The 24,146-nt window shown below is 39.6% G+C and overlaps 1 protein-coding gene across 9 annotated transcripts in view; it reads left to right on the forward strand.

Moving 5' to 3' along the window:
* TLE4 (TLE family member 4, transcriptional corepressor) overlaps positions 1-24,146 on the forward strand; it is a 153,255-nt gene that overhangs the window by 56,998 nt on the left and 72,111 nt on the right. For 5 of the 9 annotated variants that reach the window (XM_082620073.1, XM_082620080.1, XM_082620077.1 and 2 more), the window contains 2 exons: positions 15,655-15,859; positions 17,124-17,140. In XM_082620073.1, coding sequence (XP_082476199.1) covers positions 15,655-15,859; positions 17,124-17,140 — 222 coding nt within the window. The remainder of the gene's footprint in view (positions 1-15,654; positions 15,860-17,123; positions 17,141-24,146) is intronic. The other 4 variants (XM_082620074.1, XM_082620078.1, XM_082620076.1 and 1 more) reach the window with 1 other exon arrangement.

Genomic DNA, 24,146 nt, shown 5'->3' on the forward strand with positions numbered 1-24,146 from the left:
CAGCAGCCAGGATGATCTTCTTCTAAAATATAAATTGGATCTGTTTGCTCCCCAGCTTAAAGCCTGTCTCTGATGGCTGCCCATTTCGCTTAGAATGAAGTCTGAATTTCTTACCACGGCCCACAAGTCTCTGTGCGTGCTCACCCCTCACCCACCTCTCTGATTTCACGTACCCCTCACTCGATTCATGTGACTTTTAGCCACATTGGTCTCTTTCTTCTGTCCCTGGATATCCCAGGCATTGACTGAGGGATTGCGCACCAGCTCTTCTACCTTCTAGAACCCCCATCTTCCATGTCTTGACATGGTCTTCCGCATGCTCCTCTTTAAAATCTCAGCTCACTGTTTACAGTAGCCAGGACATGGAAGCAACCTAAGTGTCCATTGACAGATGAATGGATAAAGAAGATGTGGCACATTTATACAATGGAATATTACTCAGCCATGAAAAGAAATGAAATTGAATTATTTATAATGAGGTAGATGGACCTAGAGACTGTCATACAGAGTGAAGTAAGTCAGAAAGAGAAAAACAAATACTGTATGCTAACACATATATATATGGAATCTAAAAAAAAAAAAAAAAGGTCATGGAGAACCTAGGGGCAGGACAGGAATAAAGACACAGACATAGAGAATGGACTTGAGGACACAGGGAGAGGGAAGGGTAAGCTGGGACGAAGTGAGAGAGTGGCATGGACATACATACACTACCAAATGTAAAATAGATAGCTAGTGGGAAGCAGCCCTCAGCTCAGTGCTTTGTGTCTACCTAGAGGGGTGGGACAGGGAGGGTGGGAGGGAGATGCAAGAGGGAGGGGATATGGGGATATATGTATACGTATAGCTGATTCACTTTGTTATACAGCACAAACTAACACACCATTGTAAAGCAATTATACTCCAACAAAGATGTTAAAAAAAAAAATTAAAATCTCAGCTCAGATGTTATCTCCTGAGAAAGGATTTCCCTGGCTGGCAGATTGTAGTAGCTCTTTCACCCAGTTCATTCTCTGTACAGTAGCCTGTTTTATTTTCCTCAGAGCATTTACCATTTATTTGTTTATGTGTGTGTTAATTTCCCTTCACTAGCAGGTGGGATCTTGCTCCCTTTTATAGCCGTGGTGCCTAGAACGATATGTAGCTCATCATTTTCAATAAATATTTGTATAGTAAATACTCAGTAACTGTTCAATAAACATGCAATAATTTATTGTATTTAATAAATACTTGTTAAATGAACAAACATTCTATTTTGACCTATTTTTGCATTTTGATTTTTTGTCCCACAATTTTGAGCCAAGGTTGAGAGGAAGGAAGCGTGGACTGGTAGGAAATACATACACAATCCTGGGTATCACTTGTAGTATGATCTTAGGAATTTCATTTAAAGTTTTTTCACCTGTATAATGCAGGACTGGAGCTGATAGCCGCTAAAGTGCTATCCAGCTTTCTACTATTGTATGGTTTGTAAGCTTATTTGTTTTGATGACTCTGGAATTTTTATTTTAAAACTTGGGGGTCTTTTGTGTCACAGTTATTTCTCTAGATTTACATCCCTAGCCTTATATTCTTTTCCCTAAGGGAGTAATTAAAAATAGCAAGCATTTGTTGACTATTTGCTTTGTGTTAGTACTGTGCTTAGCATTTGTAGACATTATTTTGTTTAAGCTTCATATCAACCCCATGAGGAAGGGAGTATTATTGTCCCAGCTTTACCAATAATGAAACCAAGCCTCTGAAGGGGTAAGTAGTTTTCTGAGGGCCACACAGGGAGGAAGTGAACCAAACTTAGACCGACCTCAGAGCTCACACATTTAACCATTCTTTTACACTTGTTCCTTATTTGTTCCCTTGACTCTGTTCTTTCTTTTACACTGGAATCAATAGGCTGTTTATCGTGAGATCCATTATAGTATTGTCCAGTGTTTAGGGTCCAGAGCTCAATAAGGGAGGTGAAATTGGGTATGCCTGATGCACATAGTAATTGGTTAGCCTAAGTTGAAGTGTATACTAGCTCCACCTATCAGTTGGATACTCCTGTGTGTTTCTCATACTGTGTTTCTTCCTGCTTTTTGTAACTTACTGTCATATGTAAGAATCAAAAGCTGTCATAAACACCAGTACCAAGACAGGTATTTTTAACCTAGGTCCTTGGATCCTCTTGGGTTTCATGCTTGGGTGTCAGGCTGTCCATTAGCTCCCTGAAATGTTGGCAGAATTGTGTGTGTTGGGGGTGTGTGGAGGATGTACATTGTCCAGAGGAGAAATTCTGGTCTTAGGTTCACAAAAGGTCTCATGACAAAAAATGAGCCTGCACCTTACCAAGAATCGAACTGCACAAGATCCTGACATAGTACGATACTTGTTGGAATGTGTGTAGACAGAAGGCAGTTGTCTATAGCATTATAAGGAGACATTGCTGCATAATTGTTCAGAAACCTGGAAATCAGAAGTTTACACTGAATTTGTTTCTAAATAGTGCCCCGGGGACGAGGGAGTTTCTTGAACTATTGGTGGGTTAAGAAAAACAACAACAGCAAAAAACTGCATTATGTTGATACTATCATAGGTATTATGGAAAATAAGTTAACCACATTAAACATTTAATCTTGAACAACTAATGATAATGATTGCTTGGGATATTTTTTGTATTAAGAGGTATTAACTAGAGCTAGCAGCTGCCTTCACATAGTTGTATCAAAAGAAAATACAGGCAAGTAAGTATTTCAGAATACTTTTATTAGTCTCCTGTTCATACATGTACCTTTTAAAGGCCTGGGGCACAATGATGACTAAGAACTGGTCCCTGCCTCTTGGTCCCTGTGTTCATGATTTCGTGGGAGAGGTAGATCCATAGATGGATGAATCGTGTTTATACAGTTAGGAACCAAGCACATGGGGACACCGGATGGGGTAGCAGTTACCCACTGAAAGCAAAAGCCTGAGGGTAAGCTAATTATAGGCAGTAGTGGGTAAGGGAGAGGGATAACTTCTGGAGGGCCACACAAAGGGCGGGGACCAGTAAGGGGGGACATAAAGCACAGGGATTGCCGATACATTTGGGGGAGTCCTATTTTTGAAATTATCTTATTCTCTCAGGATAAACTGTACTTTTTCTTCATTTCTCCATCTTGAGAAAATTTTGTCCATCCTACTTGTGAATAACACTACTTCATGGGATATATTAATATTGCAAACTTAAATAATGCTGTTGACCTAATAAGCAAGAGCTAGAGCTAACCCCGTCCCCCAAACCTTTAAGTAAAACTTAATGACACATTCTTTTTTTTTTTTTTTTTGCGGTACGCGGGCCTCTCACTGTTGTGGCCTCTCCCGTTGCGGAGCACAGGCTCCGGACGCGCAGGCTCAGTGGCCATGGCTCACGGGCCCAGCTGCTCCACGGCATGTGGGATCTTCCCGGACCGGGGCACGAACCCGTGTCCCCTGCATCGGCAGGTGGACTCTCAACCGCTGAGCCACCAGGGAAGCCCAATGGCACATTCTTGAATCATTTTTAAGGCAGCTCCATGGCTCTTCTGCCTTTGTGATTCTCATGCATTTTTTTCTCCTTGGTAGATTCCGATAAAGGGGGAGAGTTTATCTTGGTGCTCAGGTTGTCTTCTGTGACTAACAGGGACAGTGCCACTGTGATCCCGAAGCAAAGTGGCAGTCATGTATTTTTTTTATTTTCCCAGATGTTTCTGGGTTGATCCAAAGCAATTTATAGACACAGCTCTGTATAAGTTAATATCTGGGAAAAGAAACTGTTGAGGGCAGGAGAACAATTTAAGCTGCTGTCTACCTGGATTGAAAACTCAGAGGTTGTTTTGGGGTTCCTTTCAGCTCATATCCTCAGATGGCCTACGAGCAAAGATAATGTCAAGGCAGCCTTTGTTGGTTGTTTCTTACAGGCTGAACCTACCTCCTACTATGGCTACAACATCCAGGTGCTCTGTCCAGCCTTCCTCACAGATGAGCTGTGGGCATGTGACCCTGTCCAGGTCAAGGAGATATAAAGAAATGCCTTTTTCTCTTTAACGAAAGACTCATAAAGAGAAAATTGCCCTCTTTCCGTGCTTGACCATGGTTATGTGAGGATGAGTTAATGTTCAGTTCTGCAGCAGCCATCCTGGGGAACATGGGATATGAGAGAGGTTAGGAGAACCAGAGATGCTGGCCCAGGGCCTTGATACTGCTGTCGTCCAACCAAGCCTGGACTTGTTATGTAAGTAATCAAACCCCCTATTATTTAGGCCACTTTTATTTGGGTATTCTGTGACTTGCAGAGGAACTGTCTTAAGTGATATATTGCTAAACCATGGTGACTCTCCATACATATCTCAAAATTAGAAACAACCTAACCTTTAACCAGTTGGGAGACTAGTTAAGTGAACTCTCATATCTATACAATGGCATGTATTGTACAGCCATTAGGAGTGATATAGTCAAAGCATTATTTAGGGGTATGGGAAAATGTTCTTTGATATGCTGAATAGGAAAGGAAGCATTTAACAAGATAGCATGATGTTATTTTTGTTTAAAAATGCTTATATATGCATTGAAAAAATGCTGGTTGGGCTCATCAACATTATAGTTTTGTTTGGCTGGTAGGATTATGTGTGACTTGCAGTTTCTTTCCATTCTGCTTGTCTTTGTTATTCATAAAACTTTTCTAATCTTAAAACTATAAATGTGAACCTAAAACTACTCTATAAAAATATTAATTAAAAAATTGTAGGGGCTTCCCTGGTGGCGCAGTGGTTGAGAGTCCGCCTGCCGATGCAGGGTACACGGGCTCGTGCCCTGGTCCGGGAAGATCCCACATGCCGTGGAGTGGCTGGGCCCGTGAGCCATGGCTGCTTGGCCTGCGCATCTGGAGCCTGTGCTCCGCAACGGGAGAGGCCGCAACAGTGAGAGGCCCGCGTACCGCAAAAAAAAAAAAAAAAAAAAAAAAAAAAAAAAAAATTGTAAAACAAGATTGTATTTGTAGGCCCATTTCGCCTCTCTTCTGACCCATCTGAGTAAATAGTACAACCGTCTACCCAGTTGCTTGGGGCCCATCTTTGCAGGGCATCTCGAGTTTTCCAGTTATTCTCACCCCCTTCTCCTTCCATAACCATGTCTTTCGGTGCCATCTCCGAAATAGATCTTAAGTCCTTCTACTCTTTGCAACTTGTACTACCACAACCCTAATCCAAATCATTATTTTTTGGTTTGAATCCCTGTATTACCTTCTCACTGGTCTCTCCTTTCATCCTGGCCGCTCTCAGATCCAGTCTCCACATACCATATGAACTTTAAAAATGTTTAGATTATGTAATACTCTAGCTCAAAATACTTACTATAATGTCTTTATATAGGCCAATGAACTAGAATAAAGTACTCAGAAATTGATCAACTTATGTATGTCAGAGGGGCAGGCAGATCAGTGTGGAAAAAGATGGACACTGGGGGGATAGTAGGTTATTTTTGTGGAAAAAAATGATATTGGATCCACCTATCTCATCATATGCAGAAGTTAATCTGAAAAGTATAAAAAGACAGAACTTTAAAACTTTCAGAGAAGAAAAACAACCAAGAAGACTTTTTATCTTGGGGTAGAGAAGTATTTCTTAATGGGTCACAGAAAGCTCAAACCATAAGCAAAAGATATTACTCAGTTAAAATTAAAAGTGTCTGTTCATCAGAAGATATCTTAAAGAAAATGAAAAGATAAGCTAGAAACTGAGAGAATATATTTGTTAACACATATAGCCAACAAATAATTATCCAGCTTTTACCAGTTTTGTACAAGCCAGAAGTTCAAACTTAACAAAACGACAGCAAACTCACCACTGCCTAAAGCTCTCATTATTCTTAAGTGAAAGTGTAAAGCCCTTTCTGTCTATGATCTGATTCCCATAATGTTGCATCTGACCCCACTTCCTCCTTGTTCACTGGGTTCCCACCAGACTTCTTTTTCTTCCTTGGTTACTGCAGGCTCCTTTCCGTATCTGGGCCTTTGCAACTGCTTTCCTCTCATCTCCGATTCCCTTCTCCCAGCTCTAGGCGCTCTCATTCTCATCCTTCAGATCTTAGTTCAGAGGTCACTTCTTCAGAGGGGCTGTCTCTTGATTCTTATGAATGAACGATTACTTACCAATTGTGTAAAGACCTCCCTAGTTAAGGAAGGTCCTGATGGGGCAGCAGGTACTTCACTGGGCTGGATGGTGAGGACTTGTGTTCCATTCTTGATGTGGATACAATTTCCCACTGACTTTTACCTTGGGCCTCACATATGCAGGTGTTAGCCTGTAAAATTCTGCACCCAATTCCAATGTGGTATATCGTTTGCCAGATCGCCAAGCAATTCTCTTGACACCAGCTGGGTGTGTCATACAGTTCAACTGGAGATAGCATCAGATCCCACAGGTTAAGGGCTCAGCTCCACAAGAATGCCCCTCCTCCCTGCACTTCAGACACCAGTCCCAAATACAGGTTATCATCTGTGTTTTTAACAACCTCCTCCTTGAGTTTGATTAATTTGCTAGAGCAGCTCACAGAACTCAGAGAAACATGTAACTTACCAAATTACCTGTTTTTTAATAAAAGGATGTAGCTCAGGGACAGTCACATGGAAGTCAGATACATAGGGCAAGGTATGGGGAAGGGGTGCAGAGCTTCCACACCCTCTCCAGGTGCGCTACTCTCCCCAAATCTCCCTGTGTTCACCGACCTGGAAGCTTTCCAAACCCTGTCCTTTGGGTTGTTCTGGAGGTTTCCTTATATATGCATGATTGACTAAACCAGTGGCCATTGGTGATTGAACTCAACTCTCCAGCCACTCTCCCCTCCCTCCCTGAAGGTCTGGTGCGTGGGACTGAAAGGTCCAACATTCTGGTCATGTGGTTGGTTCTCCTAGCAACCGGCTCCCAACCACAAGCGCCCTCCGAAAGTCACGTCATTAGCATAACAAAAGACACCTTTTATTGCTCTCTTCACTTAGGAAATTCCTAGAATTTTTGGAGCCCTGTGCCCAGAACTGTGAACTAAGACCAAATATATATTTCTTATTGTAAATCACAGTATCACAGCCTGGTTCAGTGTTTTTCAAATTGCAGTTCCTGAGATTCATGACTATGCAGTGAAATCAATAGTCAACATTTTTTATTTTAAAAAAGAAAGGAATAGAAAATATAAAAATGTGCCACACATAGTATTTGGTATTTGTAAAACTTTTGTTTTATTTATATGTCTAGTCTATGCAGATATACAACATGCACACACAGGAGTTGCGGTCAAAATGTTGGAAAGCAACTCATCTAGCTGTCCTCTGAGGTTCATTCTACTTCTAAAGTTCTAAGGTTAATTGCAGGGTTACTGAAGAATCTGAAGTAGATAGGCTTTTTAGATGCAGCTTTACTTTTAAAGAATACTGGGAAGTAACTAAAGAAAGCTTTTCTGAGCAGGATCCCTTAGCTTGGTAACTTTAATGACTACAACACAAAATAGAAGGTTTGGTTTCAGTAAGATAATGTGTTAAAAATCTCTTCAAAAAATTCATTAAATAGTTTAAACAAGCCTCCAGGAAAATGTATTTCTATTATTAATTTGCTTAGAAATACTTCTCCTAGTAAACTATGGACCAATTCAGAAAAAATTCTTACAGGATTTCTGATGGGAAAGTTAATATAATAACTCAGGGTTGGGGGACTTTTGTCCTTTCCTTTTCTTGCTGTTATTACTTTGTGAGTTAAACTGCAAGTTAAGACAGTGGAGTCCTTGGCACAGGACTCATGGAATTTGCTTCTTTGCTTGTTACCTGTCTTCCCCTTAAAGACCAGTCCAGAGATCTTGAGGACCATAGAGATCTATGGTTTTAGTGTGAGAAACTTATCCCTGCAGTGATAATCTTTGTTGGGTTGCTGTAAATGCTGGTCTTTCCCCTGCAGTAAATCTCATGTTTTAAGTCTTCAGGAATGAATTACAGATAAGCTTAGGTTGTAAAGTTCCTCCCTTTGTTCTTTTTTAGGTTCTTGCTTCTTTCTATGGATTCACTTAACTTTTAGCTTTTGCTAGAGATATTTGTTCAAAGCAAGAACTCCCAATCTTCTGTCTAGAAGGGCACATCCTATTTTCCCCACCTCTACAACTACAGGGAAGTGGAAAGAATAGTAAAACAAACACTGTGTACTTATCACTTAGATTCACCAGTTAATATTTTGTCACTTTTGCTTTGTAATGTGTATACATACAGACAGATATATACTTTGTGTGTGCCAAATTGTTTGAAAGTAAGAGGCAGGGAGACATGATATTTCACCCCTTAATGTATCAGCGTGCATCTTCTATAAACAGTTTGCCAGTATAAGCATGATACAGTTAAGACCTCCATATATCCAGTGTGTAGTTCATATTCGTATTTCTCTAGTTGTCCACAGAAAGTCCTTGATAGCTCGTCTTTCTTCGTAGCAGTTGTCGCCTAATCTGGTACTCACATTCAAGAGTGGCTTTGTTGTGCTGTCTCTTCAGTCTTCCCTCACACCCCCAAGAAACAGTCCCCAAGCAATTTCGCTTTATGACTTTGGCATTTTGAAGATTCCAGGCCAGCCTGGTGGACTGCCCTACAACCTGGACTCATCTGATTGTTTTCTGATGTTTAGATTCAGGTTAAGTATTTTTAGTAAAAACACTACCTTGGTGATGTTGTGTATTTCCCACTTGTATCACATTGTTGGCAAAGCTAGTAATCTGGGATGATACTTTGACATGTGAATAACCTGTTCCCCAACAACATTTTACCCAGTGGTTTTAGTATCTGTTGACGCTGTTAATACATTTGGAGTAATGAAGTGGTAAATTCTAAATTCTTTTTCCTTTTAAATTAATATTCTTTTGTAAAGAAGAGCTCTTCCTGCCTTCCTCCCTTCCTCCTTCCCCTCGTTTTCCGTTAGTGAGTGTGTGTGTGGATACAGACTTCTGGATACCTTTTTCCAATAATAGCAGCAACCATGTATTGAGTGTTTATTATTTGCCAGACACTGCGCTAAGGGTTTTATATGCACAATCTCATAATTTTCCCAACAACCTTGGGGAGGTAGATTTTATAACCCTTTCCACTTTTTACATGAAGGAACTGAGGTCTGAAATCGTAAAGTGACCTGTTCTTGCTCACAGAGATGGTAAGGCTTCCAGACAGTAGCTCTGATGTCACTTCATGATGTTGCATCCCCACATATCATCCAGGATCTCCTTTCTCAGACTCAGCCCAGCCCACACAGACAGGGTCCCTACCAACGCGTACCCTCACGGTTAGAGGAGTGTAGATACCAGCCCAGTCCCGGGCCCTTTTCTGTGCTTGCTGCTTTATTTCAGAGCCTGTTGCCTTCTCTTGCCCAGCTCCTGGATCTGTTGGTCCCTCCCTTACTTGTCCCCTAGAATAATGTCTCCTGATTGGATCAAGGCACACATGTTCAGTGCCCCTAGTTTGGCCAGCTGGTTGGAAGAGCCATTTTCTAGTCCTTGGCCTCATGGCATGTCCCACAGCTCCACCTGTTTTCTTGTGGTACCGTGGACTCCTCTCCTGGCAACTGGGTTTAAAATTTTGTTGTAATCTACTACAGTTACCGTTCTTTATGATGCTTGAATTGTCTCAAGTTTTGCCAGCGAGGACCCCTTCAAGTTGGCCCATTGTCCTATTTGTCACACCCTGTTAGTCTAGATAGCTTTCTTGCTTTCTAGCACAAGATGTAGCAGGCTCACCTTGCTCTTTTTTTTTTTTTTTTTTTTTTTCTTTTTTAAGAAACCAAGATACGGCACTGAGTGTGCTCATTGCTACTGGGGTGTCATTGCTTCTAAGAATGAAGGTTTTTTTTTTTTTTTTTTTTTTTGAGGCTTCTGTTGATAGCATAGTAGAAATGAAGGGTGGTGGACAAGAAAACCTCTGCTTGGTTTCCAGTTGGAGTTGTGCAGAGTTGCTAGGGATTTGTGTGGATTAAGCTTCTTCACTCACCCTGCTTCCTGCTTGGTCATTGACCAGTCAAGCCCTGGTAATCAAACAGTTGGGGACATTTGATTAAAAAGAATTTCTCTTTTTGCGGGCAGATAGACATTTCAAAAGACATTTCCTATGAACTTGATTCTCTAGTGGTTCTATTTTCCCTTCATTCCAAACTTGAAACTGTGAGGAGATAATTCTTTGTTACAGAATCTCCAGTAAAAAGCTATTAACAGAATGAGGCTGCATCTACTACCTCATTGCTGTGTATTTTCAGAACTAATTACTGGCTATTTTTCAAAATTAAATTAATTACCTTAATGGAGTACCTATTTGCCTAAGTTTAAAGTTCACTCCATTTTAATGTTTATTCTCTTGAATGGCCCATCAAGGGAAAAGAAAAAAAGATTTTTATTTTGTATCCTGGTTTGATATGAGAGTGTTTTCTTTCTTTTCTTTTTCTTTCTTTTTTTTTTTAAATAAGGCACCCAAGATAGTAATGGCCTAGGAAGCCCATTCAGAAGAAATTTTTCAAGATAGGTATCTTTCTCAGTAGTTTTTTTTTCAGTTATGGTTACATAGAGTGTATTTTATTTTAATGTTTAAGTGGTACTACAGTCTATGCTCTCCTCTTTTTATTTTTTTGGCTTGATTGTTTTCTTTTTTCCTTGTAAGGTAAGCATTTTTTAACTTGCTGCTTTGTGATTAGAGTGGTGATTTATCTTAAATTGTTTTAATAATAAATCAGTGTTGAACTGGTGTATTCTTAAGATCCATTTCCTTTCTCTCTGTCTTCAAAAAGCAAGAGGTTTTATGTTTCTTTGGTGACTGTAGGATAAAGTAAACCTTTGCAGGTTAATTGCTGTGTAATTAACACAGACAGGGTGGAGATCAGAGGACAGTAAGCTATTGGGAAACATCCACAAGCTTTTGCTGTACTATAGGGAAGTCCATTAGGTTATGCTACCCCAGCTCCTTAAATAATATCCAGAGAAACCTGAGTCCTTTTCCGGGGAATCTGCTATGAGTTTTCCTCTATTGATGAGAGTCCTTGATAGAGATTCTTTTTAATTTTGAATTCTTGAATGTTATTTGTAATTTGATAAAGCCTTTTTTTTTTTTTGATGGAGTAAAGGGTAAAGTTCAGTTTAGCTGTTGGTGACTTACTGTTTTTATGTAAAGAAGATGGTCTCTAATACATTGGTTTTATTGACTAACCAGTAATCATTATCAATTATACCTGTCACTGTGCTGCTAGGATAGTTTCTAAGGAGAAAACTTACAAAGAAATTTAAAAATGACCACTAAATACAGAAAGTGATTTGCTTGATATAAACATTTAAAAACCTACCAAAGTATTTCAGTATATCTGTCTTATATTTTTATCATCTACCTTTTGGTAACTTACTTAATCTCATTTTTACCTAATAGTTTTATATTTTAAACACTTGCTAAAAATGGCTCCTTTCTACAGGATGCCCTGAGTGTGCTTTTTTGTTTGATATTTTGTATGTATAGTGGATGACTTTTAAAATGGGTTTATGGTTCCCTCTCATTTTTTTTCTCTCTCTCCTAAGTTCAAGGCATATTCTGTTTAATGATACTTTTGTAATTTGGATGTTGTTATTCATAAAATCATTGGAAGGGCTTTATAATTTTGGTATAAAAGCAAGTGAAAAATTAAAACCTCTCAGTGCAGTGTGGCATTCTGGAACAGAAAAATGACATTAATGGAAAACAAGAGAAATCTGAATGAAGTCTGTGTTTGATTAATAGTAATGTACAATGTTAATTTTTTAGTTTTGGTAAATTGGTTATGTAAGATTTTTTTTTTTTTTTTTAGTTTTGATAAATTCTATGGGTAGGTAAGACACTTAAACATTAGTGGAATTTGAGTAAAGGATATATAGGAACTCTCTTTTATTTAGTAGAAATTTAATTTACCAAAAGCTTTAAATATATGGCCATATGACTAAATAGTGGTGAGCCAGGTGCCAGGGGTACAAAGAGTCCTGAGGCTGGTCTCTTCTCTCCAGAATGTCACAATCTTGTTGGCAGGTCAAGGTCTTCTTATCCGTAAAAAGATGAGTAACAGTACCTTTATGAGTCAGCCTATGCCAATGAATGATACAGGGAGTCCTGTAAGTAGACGCGTGGCACGTTTGGAGAGGCCTTTGCAGAACAGGTGAAACATGAGCTGAGCAGGATGGGTGAGTACAACTTAGATAAGTAATGGAGAGGTTGTTCTAAGAGACAGGAGAGGCCACGAATTGAGGAAAAAATACTGGCAGTGTTGATGCAGGGTGGGTTTGTTACAGTCAAAATGAGCTAATGGAGACTTGCGCTATTCAAAGTACGGGATGATGAGGGTCTGACTAATATGCTGGAATTGAGATTTGACAGGATCTGGTGATGACGGATATAGGAGCACAGAAGAAAAACAAATCAGTGGTGACTGATAACGTGAGCCAGTGGAAGTTACTTAGGGGGTTTGCGTTAAGCATTTCATTTTCAGGTAATGCTGAACTGCCAAGTAGACTTGTCTGGCAAGAAGTTAGACCAGAGCTACTGGAGCATGGGAAAGGAGCAAAAGGTTTAGGACTGTACCTCTGTAGTAAACAAGGAGAAGCCAAGAAGGGAATCTAACAGTAGCATTCAGAGAGATAACTAAAGAGAGGCTGTGGCGATCACTGTAGTGTTCCTGAAGCAGGTGGAGGAGAGTTTCATAAGGAGGATATCCTAGCTCTGGCTGAGATATATCAGAAAGATGACTGTGACATCTTGAAAAAATAGCTATCTGAATCATCATCAGTTTTTTTGAGATTGGTGGGCCTGGAGTCCAGATTACAGGGGGTTAAGGAGTAAGGTGTGTGTGTGTCTGTCTGTCTGTCTGTCTGTCTACAGGAGGGGGTTGTTAAGAACTGGGGACTGCAAATTTACACTAGTTTTTAAAGAAATTTGGCTCTCCATAGACAAGGATATATATATATATATATATATATATATATATATATATATATATATGACACACACACAGACCAGTAGCTGAAGAGGGCAAAAGAAGGTTAATTTAATTACATTTAACAAACATTTATCAAGTGTCAATTATGTGCCAAAGCACTGTGTTAGGGGCAGTGGAGGACACAAAATGTGATTAGAATATAGTGGTTTTTTTCCCCTCCTGAAAAAGTGCTACCTCAAGTTCTCTTAGTGTTAGGGAGGCGATTCGTCTGAAACACAGTGCTAGAGATGATGGAATTAGGCTTGCAAGCAGAAGAGCAAAATCAGTGACAGAACCACCTAAGGTGGAGGTGGGGGTGGGGAGTTGGAGAATTGATGGAGCAACGAAGGGAGAAAGGAAGACAAGATGATGCGGGGGGAGGAGTCTGGTCCTTGGAAGGGAAAGGGATCCTCCTTTAAGAGGGGCACAGTGGAGAATAGGAGAAGATTAGTGTTAGAGTTATTCTGAGGTAGAGTACAAGTAAGGAACCCAGGAAGTCTTCACTATGAATGGCATGTGCTGCAGACTAGGGGTGTGTTTTTTGCCTTTGGAAAGTTCTGGATGGACAGGAAAATGAGGCTGTTAGTGCTTATTTTTGGTCCTATGAGACAAAAATAAAAGAAACACCTGGGCCACTGAAAGTATTGCTTTTGGCTGAGGTGTTTTTTTTTTCATATCTAATGAAATAGACATATTTTTTAACTGCTCAGATATTATATGAATGTCTCCATGCCTGCAGTTAGCTAGGGTGTATGTCGGATGCAGACTCTCACAGAGCTTAGAGTCTAGGAAAGGTGGTAAGAAGGACATATGCAGACTCTTAATAAATGCTTGCTGATTGAACTCTGATCTGAGATAGAAAGTGGCTACGTGCCCGACCCATGCACATGAAGTATTATGGGATAGAGAGGAGAAAGAGAATTGGAGCACTTTTCTGGCTATTTCAGTAGAACAAGGACTTGAAATAAATTTGCCATATATTTAGCTGAAGGCCTTGTTTCTTCATAGACCTATTTTCTACATGTTTAGAAACTATTGTGTGCTCGTGTTTTTTGGTCACAACTAAGTAACAGTACATAAAGAATTAACGAACATGATTTTGGCCACTCAAATGAAGAACGGCATTATTTTGAGCTCTCCATTTAGGTAGCACGTTGGCAGGACTTTAGGGTGCGCATTGGTTGGTGGAGTGTCTTTATTACTGCTCCAATTTGCCGTTTTATGTATATAAAGTGGTCTTAAAAGTGTTAGTACTATTTTATTGACTGTACTTTAAGTGCATGTACAGTACGTAGGTGCAGGTCAACTGGAGAGAAGAACTAAGTAGTGCTACCTTTGGACGTTTATTGTCAGACGCAGGAAGAGATACAGAGGGTTAGAGAAGGGAAGTAAAAGTAATTTGGGGAGGAGAAAAAAAAACTCACGTTCTTCTTTGAAATATTTTTCAAGATGCTTCTTAACCAGTGAAGGGGAGAAGAACGTGCCACCCCACACATTTCTGAGAAAGCTGTTTTGTACAGTCCTACTTGGAAAGAAAATGACAGAAGGGACTGCTTAGCTATCACAGGATAGGCCTAAAAAGTGATTCTAAAGGTATTAATTAAAATGTAATCACGACAGAAGTTGGTCTGAGAATTTCTCAACACTTGTTCTCACAGAACATTGTTAATAAGCAGGGTCTTGGTTGGTGTGGGGCCCCTGCTGAGGGATATATTTAACTGAATACCCTGCCATCACCATCCCTCCTCCCCTCCCCCTCGGAAGAGGCAGCAAGGCCTGCCCACCTCGGCCCCTGGAGCCCAGCTTGCTGCAGCCTCTGCTGAGGTCAAGCACTCCCCTTCCGGCCTCTCGAGGGCTTTCTCCATGTGTTGCCAGTGTGCCAGTAAAAATGACTTTAAACTCTTGTCAGTACAGTTACTGGTGCATGCATCACAGTCCCACTCAGATAAACCTGTCACAACACAGAGGCGGCCGCTGGAGAAGAGTACGAGGGCAGGCCTCTAGCTTTTCATTCGAGCATCACTAAACGTGCACAGAGTGCCCAATTATTTCAGCATTATTGAGCAAGCCTACAGGAGGACCCAAGCCTTGCTACATTAGATTTTCTTTAGTAATTTGCTCAAGTACCGCTGAGGACACTTAAAGGGCTTAAAACGGTGGCTGCAACCAGTTTCCTCTTCTGGGTTGTTAATTCAGGTTTTCTCTTTCAAATTAACTGTCGCTGCACGCTGTGCAGTGGTTCTGGGAGAACTGTTTAACACTAATTTTCTCAATTTTCAAGCTTTTTTTCTTCAACATAACTGCTTTAACAGTCACATATATGTTTTGATTAGAGATGTATGATAGTGAGGCTTTATGTTTTGGAGACCAAAATACAGATGCTTTGTTAAATCTAATTTCGTCTATTAAAAGTAACTTAGTTTCACTATTTAAAAATTAGGTTATTTACAGTGCATTGCAAAACCACCAAATCTAAGTAAAAAAGATAGCATTTCTCTATTATTCATCTCCTTCCCTTATATATATATATATATATATATGTAAAGAATAAATCTTTCCTTCATGGGTACTGGGCTTTCCAGGATCTTTTTGCACCTCTTTCCTCTCCTTTTGTTGTTGGGGGTTGTCTCGGATATAGGGAACAAGTTCAATATCTTTGTCTGGTTTCTCACAGCAGCAACAACTCCAGGCCCAGCATTTATCACATGGACATGGTCTGCCAGTGCCTCTGACCCCGCACCCTTCAGGGCTTCAGCCCCCTGCCATTCCGCCCATTGGTAGCAGTGCTGGCCTTCTGGCCCTCTCCAGTGCCCTGGGAGGCCAGTCTCACCTTCCAATTAAAGATGAGAAGAAGCACCATGACAATGATCATCAAAGAGGTAAGCAGTTTTCTCGGGATGTCAGTCTGATATTACCTACCTGTTGCTGAGGGTAGGTCTGTATGCCATCATTTATTCTTGTTTCTGGATTTCGTTTTACCAGTGACTAAACAAAGGATTTCCCCTGGAAGGTAAATTAATGGTTGGAAGCAGTCTTTTGCCAAATGATACCATAGTGGTTGGCAAGAGTTAATGTGCTTCCCAAAGGCAAGGGGGGGACGCATTTCCTGGTCATTGCCTCTGATCCCTTGCTACCCGCTAAGTTCCCCAAGCCTAAATCAGTAATGCAGTGCCACAGTGCCCTGTGTTTGAAATAGTGAGTGGCATTAATAGCTAATTTTGACCAAATCTATTTTGGGGAAAGATTTACTGATCATTCACTCATTTGACAGCCTCAATTATTATTTGTAAATCACATATAATGCAGCGAGAATCTTGCAGGTAAGAAAACAATTTCAGTAGTCTTAGTAATTGAGGAAGTACAGCCCAAATTAATGAAATCTGTTGGTTTAACTACCTCTTTCACCCAGTCTGTTTAGAAGCATGAAATGAACTCATTTCTGCCTCTAAGAACAACAGTTGTTTACGTAAAGAATCGATTGTAAGGCCAGTTGTGCTCCTTCTAGGTTGGTTTCTTCCCTCTACTAAAATGGATGATGGTGCAGAGACATTTTGGTGTGACTCTGTGTTTGTATGGTGTTTATTAGTAGTTTTTATTAGTTAATGGCAGAAAAACAAATGAAAGTCTCTCCCAGCATTCCTTTGTGGGAATTTACGTAGTACATGGGTGGTTCATTGGTTGAAAGGGTGTGGTTATAATTAAAACCTCATATCTGTTCTTGTTTCAGTGTCATTACCATGAATTATAATCTTGGGTAAATGATTTTTATCACATAAACATAAATTTCCCATCTCTGATGTTGGAAACACTGTACTATTCATCATTCAGTTATCTTAGTGCTATGGTCCAGAGCTGAGGCATGTCTATAAATACATCTATAAGTGGAAAAGTCAGAAAGAAGTATAAATAACACAAATATCCAGCTTTGGTTTCTGAAATTGTGTCAAAGGTAAATTGGCGCTTTGTGGATCTGGTCAAGTAATATTAATAATTAACTTTACAGCAAAGTTGACGACTGTGCCATTTACTATTTAGCAGAGATCAAATTTGACAAATGTATGATTTTATGTAAACTAACTGGTACTTTTCTTTTTTTCCTTCTTCTCCCCATTTGCTCTGCCGTTGCTGCTCTTTTGCCTATAGACAGAGATTCCATCAAGGTAGGACTCAAAATTACAGATGAAGGAATGGCTTTTAAAAGGGGGCTCTCAATGATTTGAATAAATGTGGTAATGGATTCTTTGAGATTTACAGGATGATTTGGTGGGCTGTACCAAATAGTGGTAAACTGCATTTTTGTATTGCTTTCAGTTGTGCGTTTGAGATTTTTTAAGATAGTGGTCCCATTCTCTATCAGAATCAGATTTATAGACCAAGATTGAATTATAAGATCTGGCTTGCATTGCTCTTTTTATTATGTCTTTGCCATGTGAAAAAGAGTAACTGCTTTTCTTCGGTTAAGCTTTGGCTATAAGATAAATAATAATGGAAAAAAAATTGGTTTTTAAGGAAATAAACATTTTGGGAAACAGTTCCATCCTACAAAACTCTTTATCAAAACATTTAAGAGCATTTTTCTTCACCAGAAGGATTTTTTTTTTTAATTTAATGACATCTTAGTTTCCAGTATAGCAAGTTATTCTCCTTAGGTTTTGCATTTGTCTTATCTGCCTTCTCTATCTCTTTATAGAGGAGTTGTAGGGAAAGAGGAAAAGTAGTTAGGGCCTAATGATTTGGATGTGCTTGTGTCATACCATAATGGGGTATGCTAAGGATGCCTGAATTTATATAGTAAGCAAACAGGCTACCATGGCAGAAAATGAGTAAAATATGAAATTGCTTGGTAACTTTTGAGCCAGGCACAATGTAAATATGCTACTGTATTGTGGATAATTGTATTACACATGCCGTTGTATTTTGTATAGATTAGAAAGCAAGGGCAGTTCTCAAGCATTGGCCAAAGCACAGATGCTGTCAATTCCTTTTCTTGTATTTTACAACAGTTGAATGTTTTGGAGCATAGGCAGTTACATCTCTTGCAGTTTGTTTGTTTGTTTATTTTTGGTTGCATTGGTTCTTCGTTGCTGCACGCGGCCTTTCTCTAGTTGCTGCGAGTGGGGGCTACTCTTCGGTGTGGTGCGCCGGCTTCTCATGGCGGTGGCTTCTCTAGTTGCAGAGCACGGGCTCTAGGTGCGCGGGCTTCAGTAGTTGTGGCTCGCAGGCTCTAGAGCACAGGCTCAACAGTTGTGACACACGGGCTTAGCTGCTCCGTGGCATGTGGGATCTTCCCGGACCAGGGCTCGAACCCGTGTCCCCTGCATTGGCAGGCGGATTCTCAACCATGAAGTTATGTATACAGAGACTAAAATCTTCCCCTGAAACCACCTGTGCTGTCACTTTGAATGCCTCTTTATTCCTTGTCCTTTTATAGTAAAAGGGAAGTAGGGTTTTTTTTTCCCCAAAGTCATTAAATGGTGGAAAATAAAATGTATCGATTTTACCCTTCAAGAATCTTTGTAATTTGAAAGGGTATCTGCACACCCATAGAAATGTCAACGTTTACAATTGGAACTGCACACATTGAATTATTTAATTATGCATTTACAGCTGTGTACTTAGTTGTATAATATGAACATCAGTACCTAAATTAAAAAAGCATTCTTAATCAGAGTGTAGTAAGTATTCCACACATATGTACTTAGGAAGTAGTAAGTAAACGCATTGACCAAGATTTGCTGGTAGCAGCCCTTGGAAAGCCTGTCTAGTTATTCTGAGGCCAATAACATAAACATTCCCTGCTTCATATGATAAATACATACCTTCAGGCAGGCCAGTGAACTAAACAAAAGCCTCCTCTCATGCCCCACTCCCAGAAGACTGTGAAAATATTTATACTCCAGTGCACACTTTTGTGTCAGTTACATTTTATAGTCCCTCACGTCAGAGTAGGGTATATTTTGAAATCATCTATAATCATTCAGGATGAGTCTGGGAGTGAGTATCTATCTAGCTTGGAAGCCAGGGGGAAAACAAAAGGAAATAGAGACGGATGATTTTGCCTTGATTTATTATGGAATGGTAGCTATAAATAGATATTTTTTGGGGTACCGTTCTTGAATTTGAAGTCATGTTGTGTCAGGTTTGGGGCTGTCCTGTGGCTTTGCAAGGTGAAATAGTTGACTAATTTTTGTAGATGTGTTCTGTGATGCTCGGAGAAGCAGTTAGTTGCTTGTTCCATCGATCGTCCTCATCCTCCCGTAGTGGTTCCTGGTTAAGAGGGGCTTTTTATGATTGCCCGCTGCGTGACTAGAGATGGTTTTTATCAGCCGGCGCATGCCAGTTGCCTGCCGCTGGAGTCAGGCTTGTATGAAATAATTTATTCATGCAGGATAATGCTCCTTAACATTTAACAGGTAATGAACGTGACATAAATATCCTTCTTGCTTTTAATTTTTCCCTTTCCTCTTCTAATGTGCAAACAGGCAGCTCTGGTACTCTAAATAATAAGTAATTTTTGGCCATCTGTCAAAAGGAAATTTCAATACAAATTTAAATTAATGGTGCCTGAAATTTTTTATAGCTCCTCTAAAAGCCTCTAATGTGCAGAAAATTCTGAATCTGCTGGTAGTAATTAGTGTTGCATGTAATGAGGATGTGGGCAATGTTATACAGCCCCAGTGTAACATTTTGTTATGGTAGCAAAATTTTGATTTATGCAAAGTTGTGGATGGGTTTAATTGTGAGAGACACTTTAAAATGTTTCTTTTGACGTTACAGATTATTAAACAGGGCAGATTTCAGAATAGCTTATAAAATATAAATTTAAACTTACTGTAAAGATTCACGTAATTAAGATGCTTTACCTATAGGTATCAAGTAAAAATGAAAGAAATTCCCTTGTTAAAATGTTGGGCCTTTTTCTTCCTTTTCTTTTCTCGGAAGTTCTGTGACCACTAAACCAAATGCTATTGGCTTTATTGATCTTATTTTCTATAGCTCCAGTAGCCAAGTTCATTCCTAAGCCTGTTATTTACAGACCTGTATCTGAAGTTTTTCAACAAGGATGGAGAATGTAAATATGGACCTAAAGGAACAAGCACTGTAGGAGCCCAAGAATCATTTTATTTGGTGAGGAGAAACCAGAATGGTGTGTGTCCTAGGGCTGTTAAAGTAAGGATCCGAGGCACCTGCTTGTTACTTGGCCATCCAGTACCCCCATACATGTGCCCACAGTAAGCCTCGGATTTGGGGCTGAAAATGGCAGGAAACACAGACCATGGTCCACTCTCACCCTTAGCTGATAGGGTGGAAAGCCCTAAATAGGTTCCTACTTCTCTTTCCTGAGCGAGGACTTTTCTAACTTCTTCTATAGTTTCTTTTGAAAGGATATAAGTGAAACCAAGGAAACATTTTCTGAGGTAATGAAAGCTTCCACTGCCTATCCCTCCTGTGGGCTGAGGGGTAGAAATGGGTTGGCTCCAAAGTGGTAAGAGAGCAGACATGCCCACATGCTGCCAGGAGCTGCTTCCTAGTTGCTGGAGGTCCCAGTTCATGAAGAGGAGTCATTAGGTTCCTCACATCGCTCTCAGTTTCCACCTGATTGGCTGACATGATTCAGAGCTGTGAAGGCCAGATTGCCTAAAACTTAGTAGGAATCTGAGATTGAGAAAAAAGTCCCATTACACCCCAAATGTCTACACCTTCTAGCAAAAACTAGCCACCAAAATCAAGACCAACTTGAATATAAATGGCAGAATTCACTATCACCAACTATTGATTAGCTCCGTGACCTCTCCCAAGTTGGTGTTGCTGTGCTTATTATTACTTCCTAAGTCCTTCTTATGTATGTTATGTATCCTGTTTTTTATCCTGAATGCAGTAACCTCAAGTCAGTCCTGTGAGGGATTTGGCATTTTTTATTTTTAAAATATAGCATAAGTCCATTATTTTTTCCTCCAAGTGGTGGTGTTTTTATTTTTATTATTTCATTGGATTGTCTTCCCCAAAGTGCCATATGCGTCATCGAAGAGTATGATCATTTTTAGTGATTTGTACATTGCCAAATTAATCTCCAGAGCGCTGCAACATTTAAAAATGCCATATGCAATATTTGAGTATGTTTCCACACAATCCACCAGTACGGAACTTTATAGCTTTTGTAATTTCTGCTGGTATAAGTATGGATAGTGCACTTCTTAAAAAAATTTACATATAGATACTTTTCAAGCTAAATGCTCTTCTGTGGGTATATATACTATATCCCCCCCTTCCCCCAACCCTGTCCTGTATGGATTCTTTGTTTTTGTTTAAGGGTTTTCATAATGATCTGCTTATTAGTTGTATCTATGGCAATGCCTGTTTATTCTGTCATAGCTATATTTTGGTATTTATTCTATGTGGATAACTAAAGCATCATACGGTGCTTTTCTTCTTGTCTCTCCAGTTATTCTCTGTTGGCAATAAAGGTTTATCAATGAGAATTAGACTAAGGCTCCTTTTATGTTCAAATTGAAGTGTATGATTCGGGCCAAGAAAGCACTTGCCTCATTAGTTGGGTGTTACAGGTGAAGGTGGGTTTTTAGCTTGCATTAACAGAATGATTACTTCTATTTGCCGCTTCACTTTGTACATCAAGACTTAGTGGTGAAGGGTTCTGTTCCAGGATCTTGTGTGACATGTGTGACTTGGCTTTTTTTCCCCTCTGCCTCTTTTTCCTGTTGCAAAGGAATATCAGTCTGAAAAGAGTGTGCCTTTTAATATGTTTAACCCCTTGCATGTCCCGTGTGGGAGAAAGCAGAGAAGAAACCACTTGAAGGAGGAGAGGTTGGCCAGTAGAAGAGAGGATAACTGGCCCAGGCAGTTTCGGTTTTAACACTCACTCCCTTTCCCCCATACAACTGTGTGAGGTAGGAAGGTTTGTAATCTTAACCCTTTGTGAGAAAGCTTGGTGAGATTAATTGCCTGTAGACTTTAGAAGGACACATTATATAAAGACAAAGGCCTAGAGTTGAAATCCATAAAATACTATAAAGAGAAGGTATAATAAAAAAAACCCAAAGAACAAAAAACCCCGAACACTACCGACAAACTAAACTGTAGTGGGGCTTGCACTATCTCCTATTTTCCCCTTAGTCATCAGTAATCTGAGAAAAGAAGGTATGCCATTAAGGGCTGTGCCTTGGACACTCCAGTTTATCCACTCTAACCTCTGTGGACCCTAGTTACCTAGTCAACCCCACTGATCTCTGAGCATGTATAGCTCATAGTTCAGATTTCATTGTGAAGGTAGGTGGTGAGGAAAGGTTTCTTTATTTATTATTTATATCACATATGAGGAAAGGTTTAGAGGTGTTGAGACCTTACCCAAGGTCACATAGCCATTGCCATCCTCAAAGGAAACCTTTCTGGGTGACTCAGTCTCATCCTTTGTTATTAAAAATTTGAAACATACTCAGCAGTAGAAATAATAGTGCCAAGATCCTCCACGTACTTCACATCAAGGTATAAGAGCTATCGATTTTTAGTCACATTTTAACCTGTTCCTTTCTTTCTTTGCTAAAATATTCTGAAGCAAATTCCAGCATGCGTTTTACCCTTATATACTTCATTACCTAAAATGAACACATTTCTCTAAACAGTGGACATTTTTTTAGTAACTATAATGCCTTTAATCACTTAATAAAAATAATTCCTTGATAGCTTCTAATATCGAGTCTATAAGCAGACTTCTTCGATTATTTCAAATAATTGGTTTGCAAGAGTTTCCCTCCTTTTAAAATTTTTCCTGTGCCACTGGTTTGTTGAAGAACCTGGGCCAGCCTTCCTACGAATGGCCCATATTCTGGATGTCTCTGCGTGCTTCCCAGTGGTGTCAAGAGGACTTTCTCCTGAATCGTACTAGGAAGAGTCTTTTTCTTCTGCTGAGAGAATGGGTAGAAGAATGACATCTAGGTTTGCATGTACATGTTGGTGATAAACAGTTCAGTGAAGTTTACCAATAATCGGGGAGTAAAATTTTTAGAAATGTATGCTGATCATCAATAAATAGAATTCTATTTGTATCCTTTTACCTTCATACACAGACTGTGATGTATTTGCAATCCAACTTCACTTTCCAAACATACATATTGCTTAAGCTAGGCTTTTAAAAATACATTTTCAAGTAGGGTTTTAAAAATATATTAAGTACATCTATTTCCTTAAGGGTGTAGTGTCCTAGATGCCGTGTGCTCCAGCACAGCATCTGTCTCTCTCACTAAATTCTTAGCTCCTTGAGGGCAAGAATCTTATCTTCTTGGTGGAACTGTACAGGAGGACAAATCAAGGGTGAGTAGGAAGGGAATTGTAATAGAATTAGGATTCCCTTCTCTCTCTAGGTCAGCTGTGTGTCAATGGGCAAGTCATTTAACTTCCCTGGATCTCAAAGCTACTACTCCAGGCATTTTTTCCCAGGCATTTGGAATGTAGATGTTTTCTTATGTTGTTCAGTCCTGTCCTATAAGTGAATTTTACAGTATACATCTTACACCATAAGGTATGTTTCAGCAATAAAGTTGGCCATACCATTAGCCAAATAAACACAGTGGTAATTATATTTCATTTTGGGTGTTGAGTGGTAGGGAAATAGTTTAATGTTCTAAAGTATACCTTTCAAGGATTTAATGTTTAACTCTGAATTTTCCAAAATAAGATGGTAATTTAAAATTAAGTGTTTCAGCATTATGCTTGCTTTTTTATTTCATTGTAGAGGTATTTGTTTCTGCCATGTATTTTCCTATTTAGAGTTACCTTATCACAGAATAATCAGGAATTTTGTTCTATGGGTTTATGATGCAGTAATTTGTTCAGTATTAATTGATACCTGCCTCTAGGCGTGTAAGCTGTGTGAAATGTAACAGGTGCCCTAATTCCAGAAAATATGTTATAATTGTTTGTCGAACAGATGAATAAATATCTTTAAGGCATAGCTGGTCCTCAGGTGGTGAGCATGAATGGATTAGTGATGGGGGTTGGGGCTGTCTCCACCAATCACTGAGGCAGAACAAATATTAATTAGCAGGGGCGGGGCTGGTTGTGGGGCCTGCCTTCCCCAGCTGATTTTTGGCAAGGGCGGTTTAATTCTTTTCCTCCATAAACCAAACCTCTTAGTTACCAGACATTTTCATC

Source organism: Mesoplodon mirus (genome assembly GCF_964341445.2).
Source record: "Mesoplodon mirus genome assembly, chromosome: 1".
NCBI classification, from domain to species: domain Eukaryota; kingdom Metazoa; phylum Chordata; class Mammalia; order Artiodactyla; family Ziphiidae; genus Mesoplodon; species Mesoplodon mirus.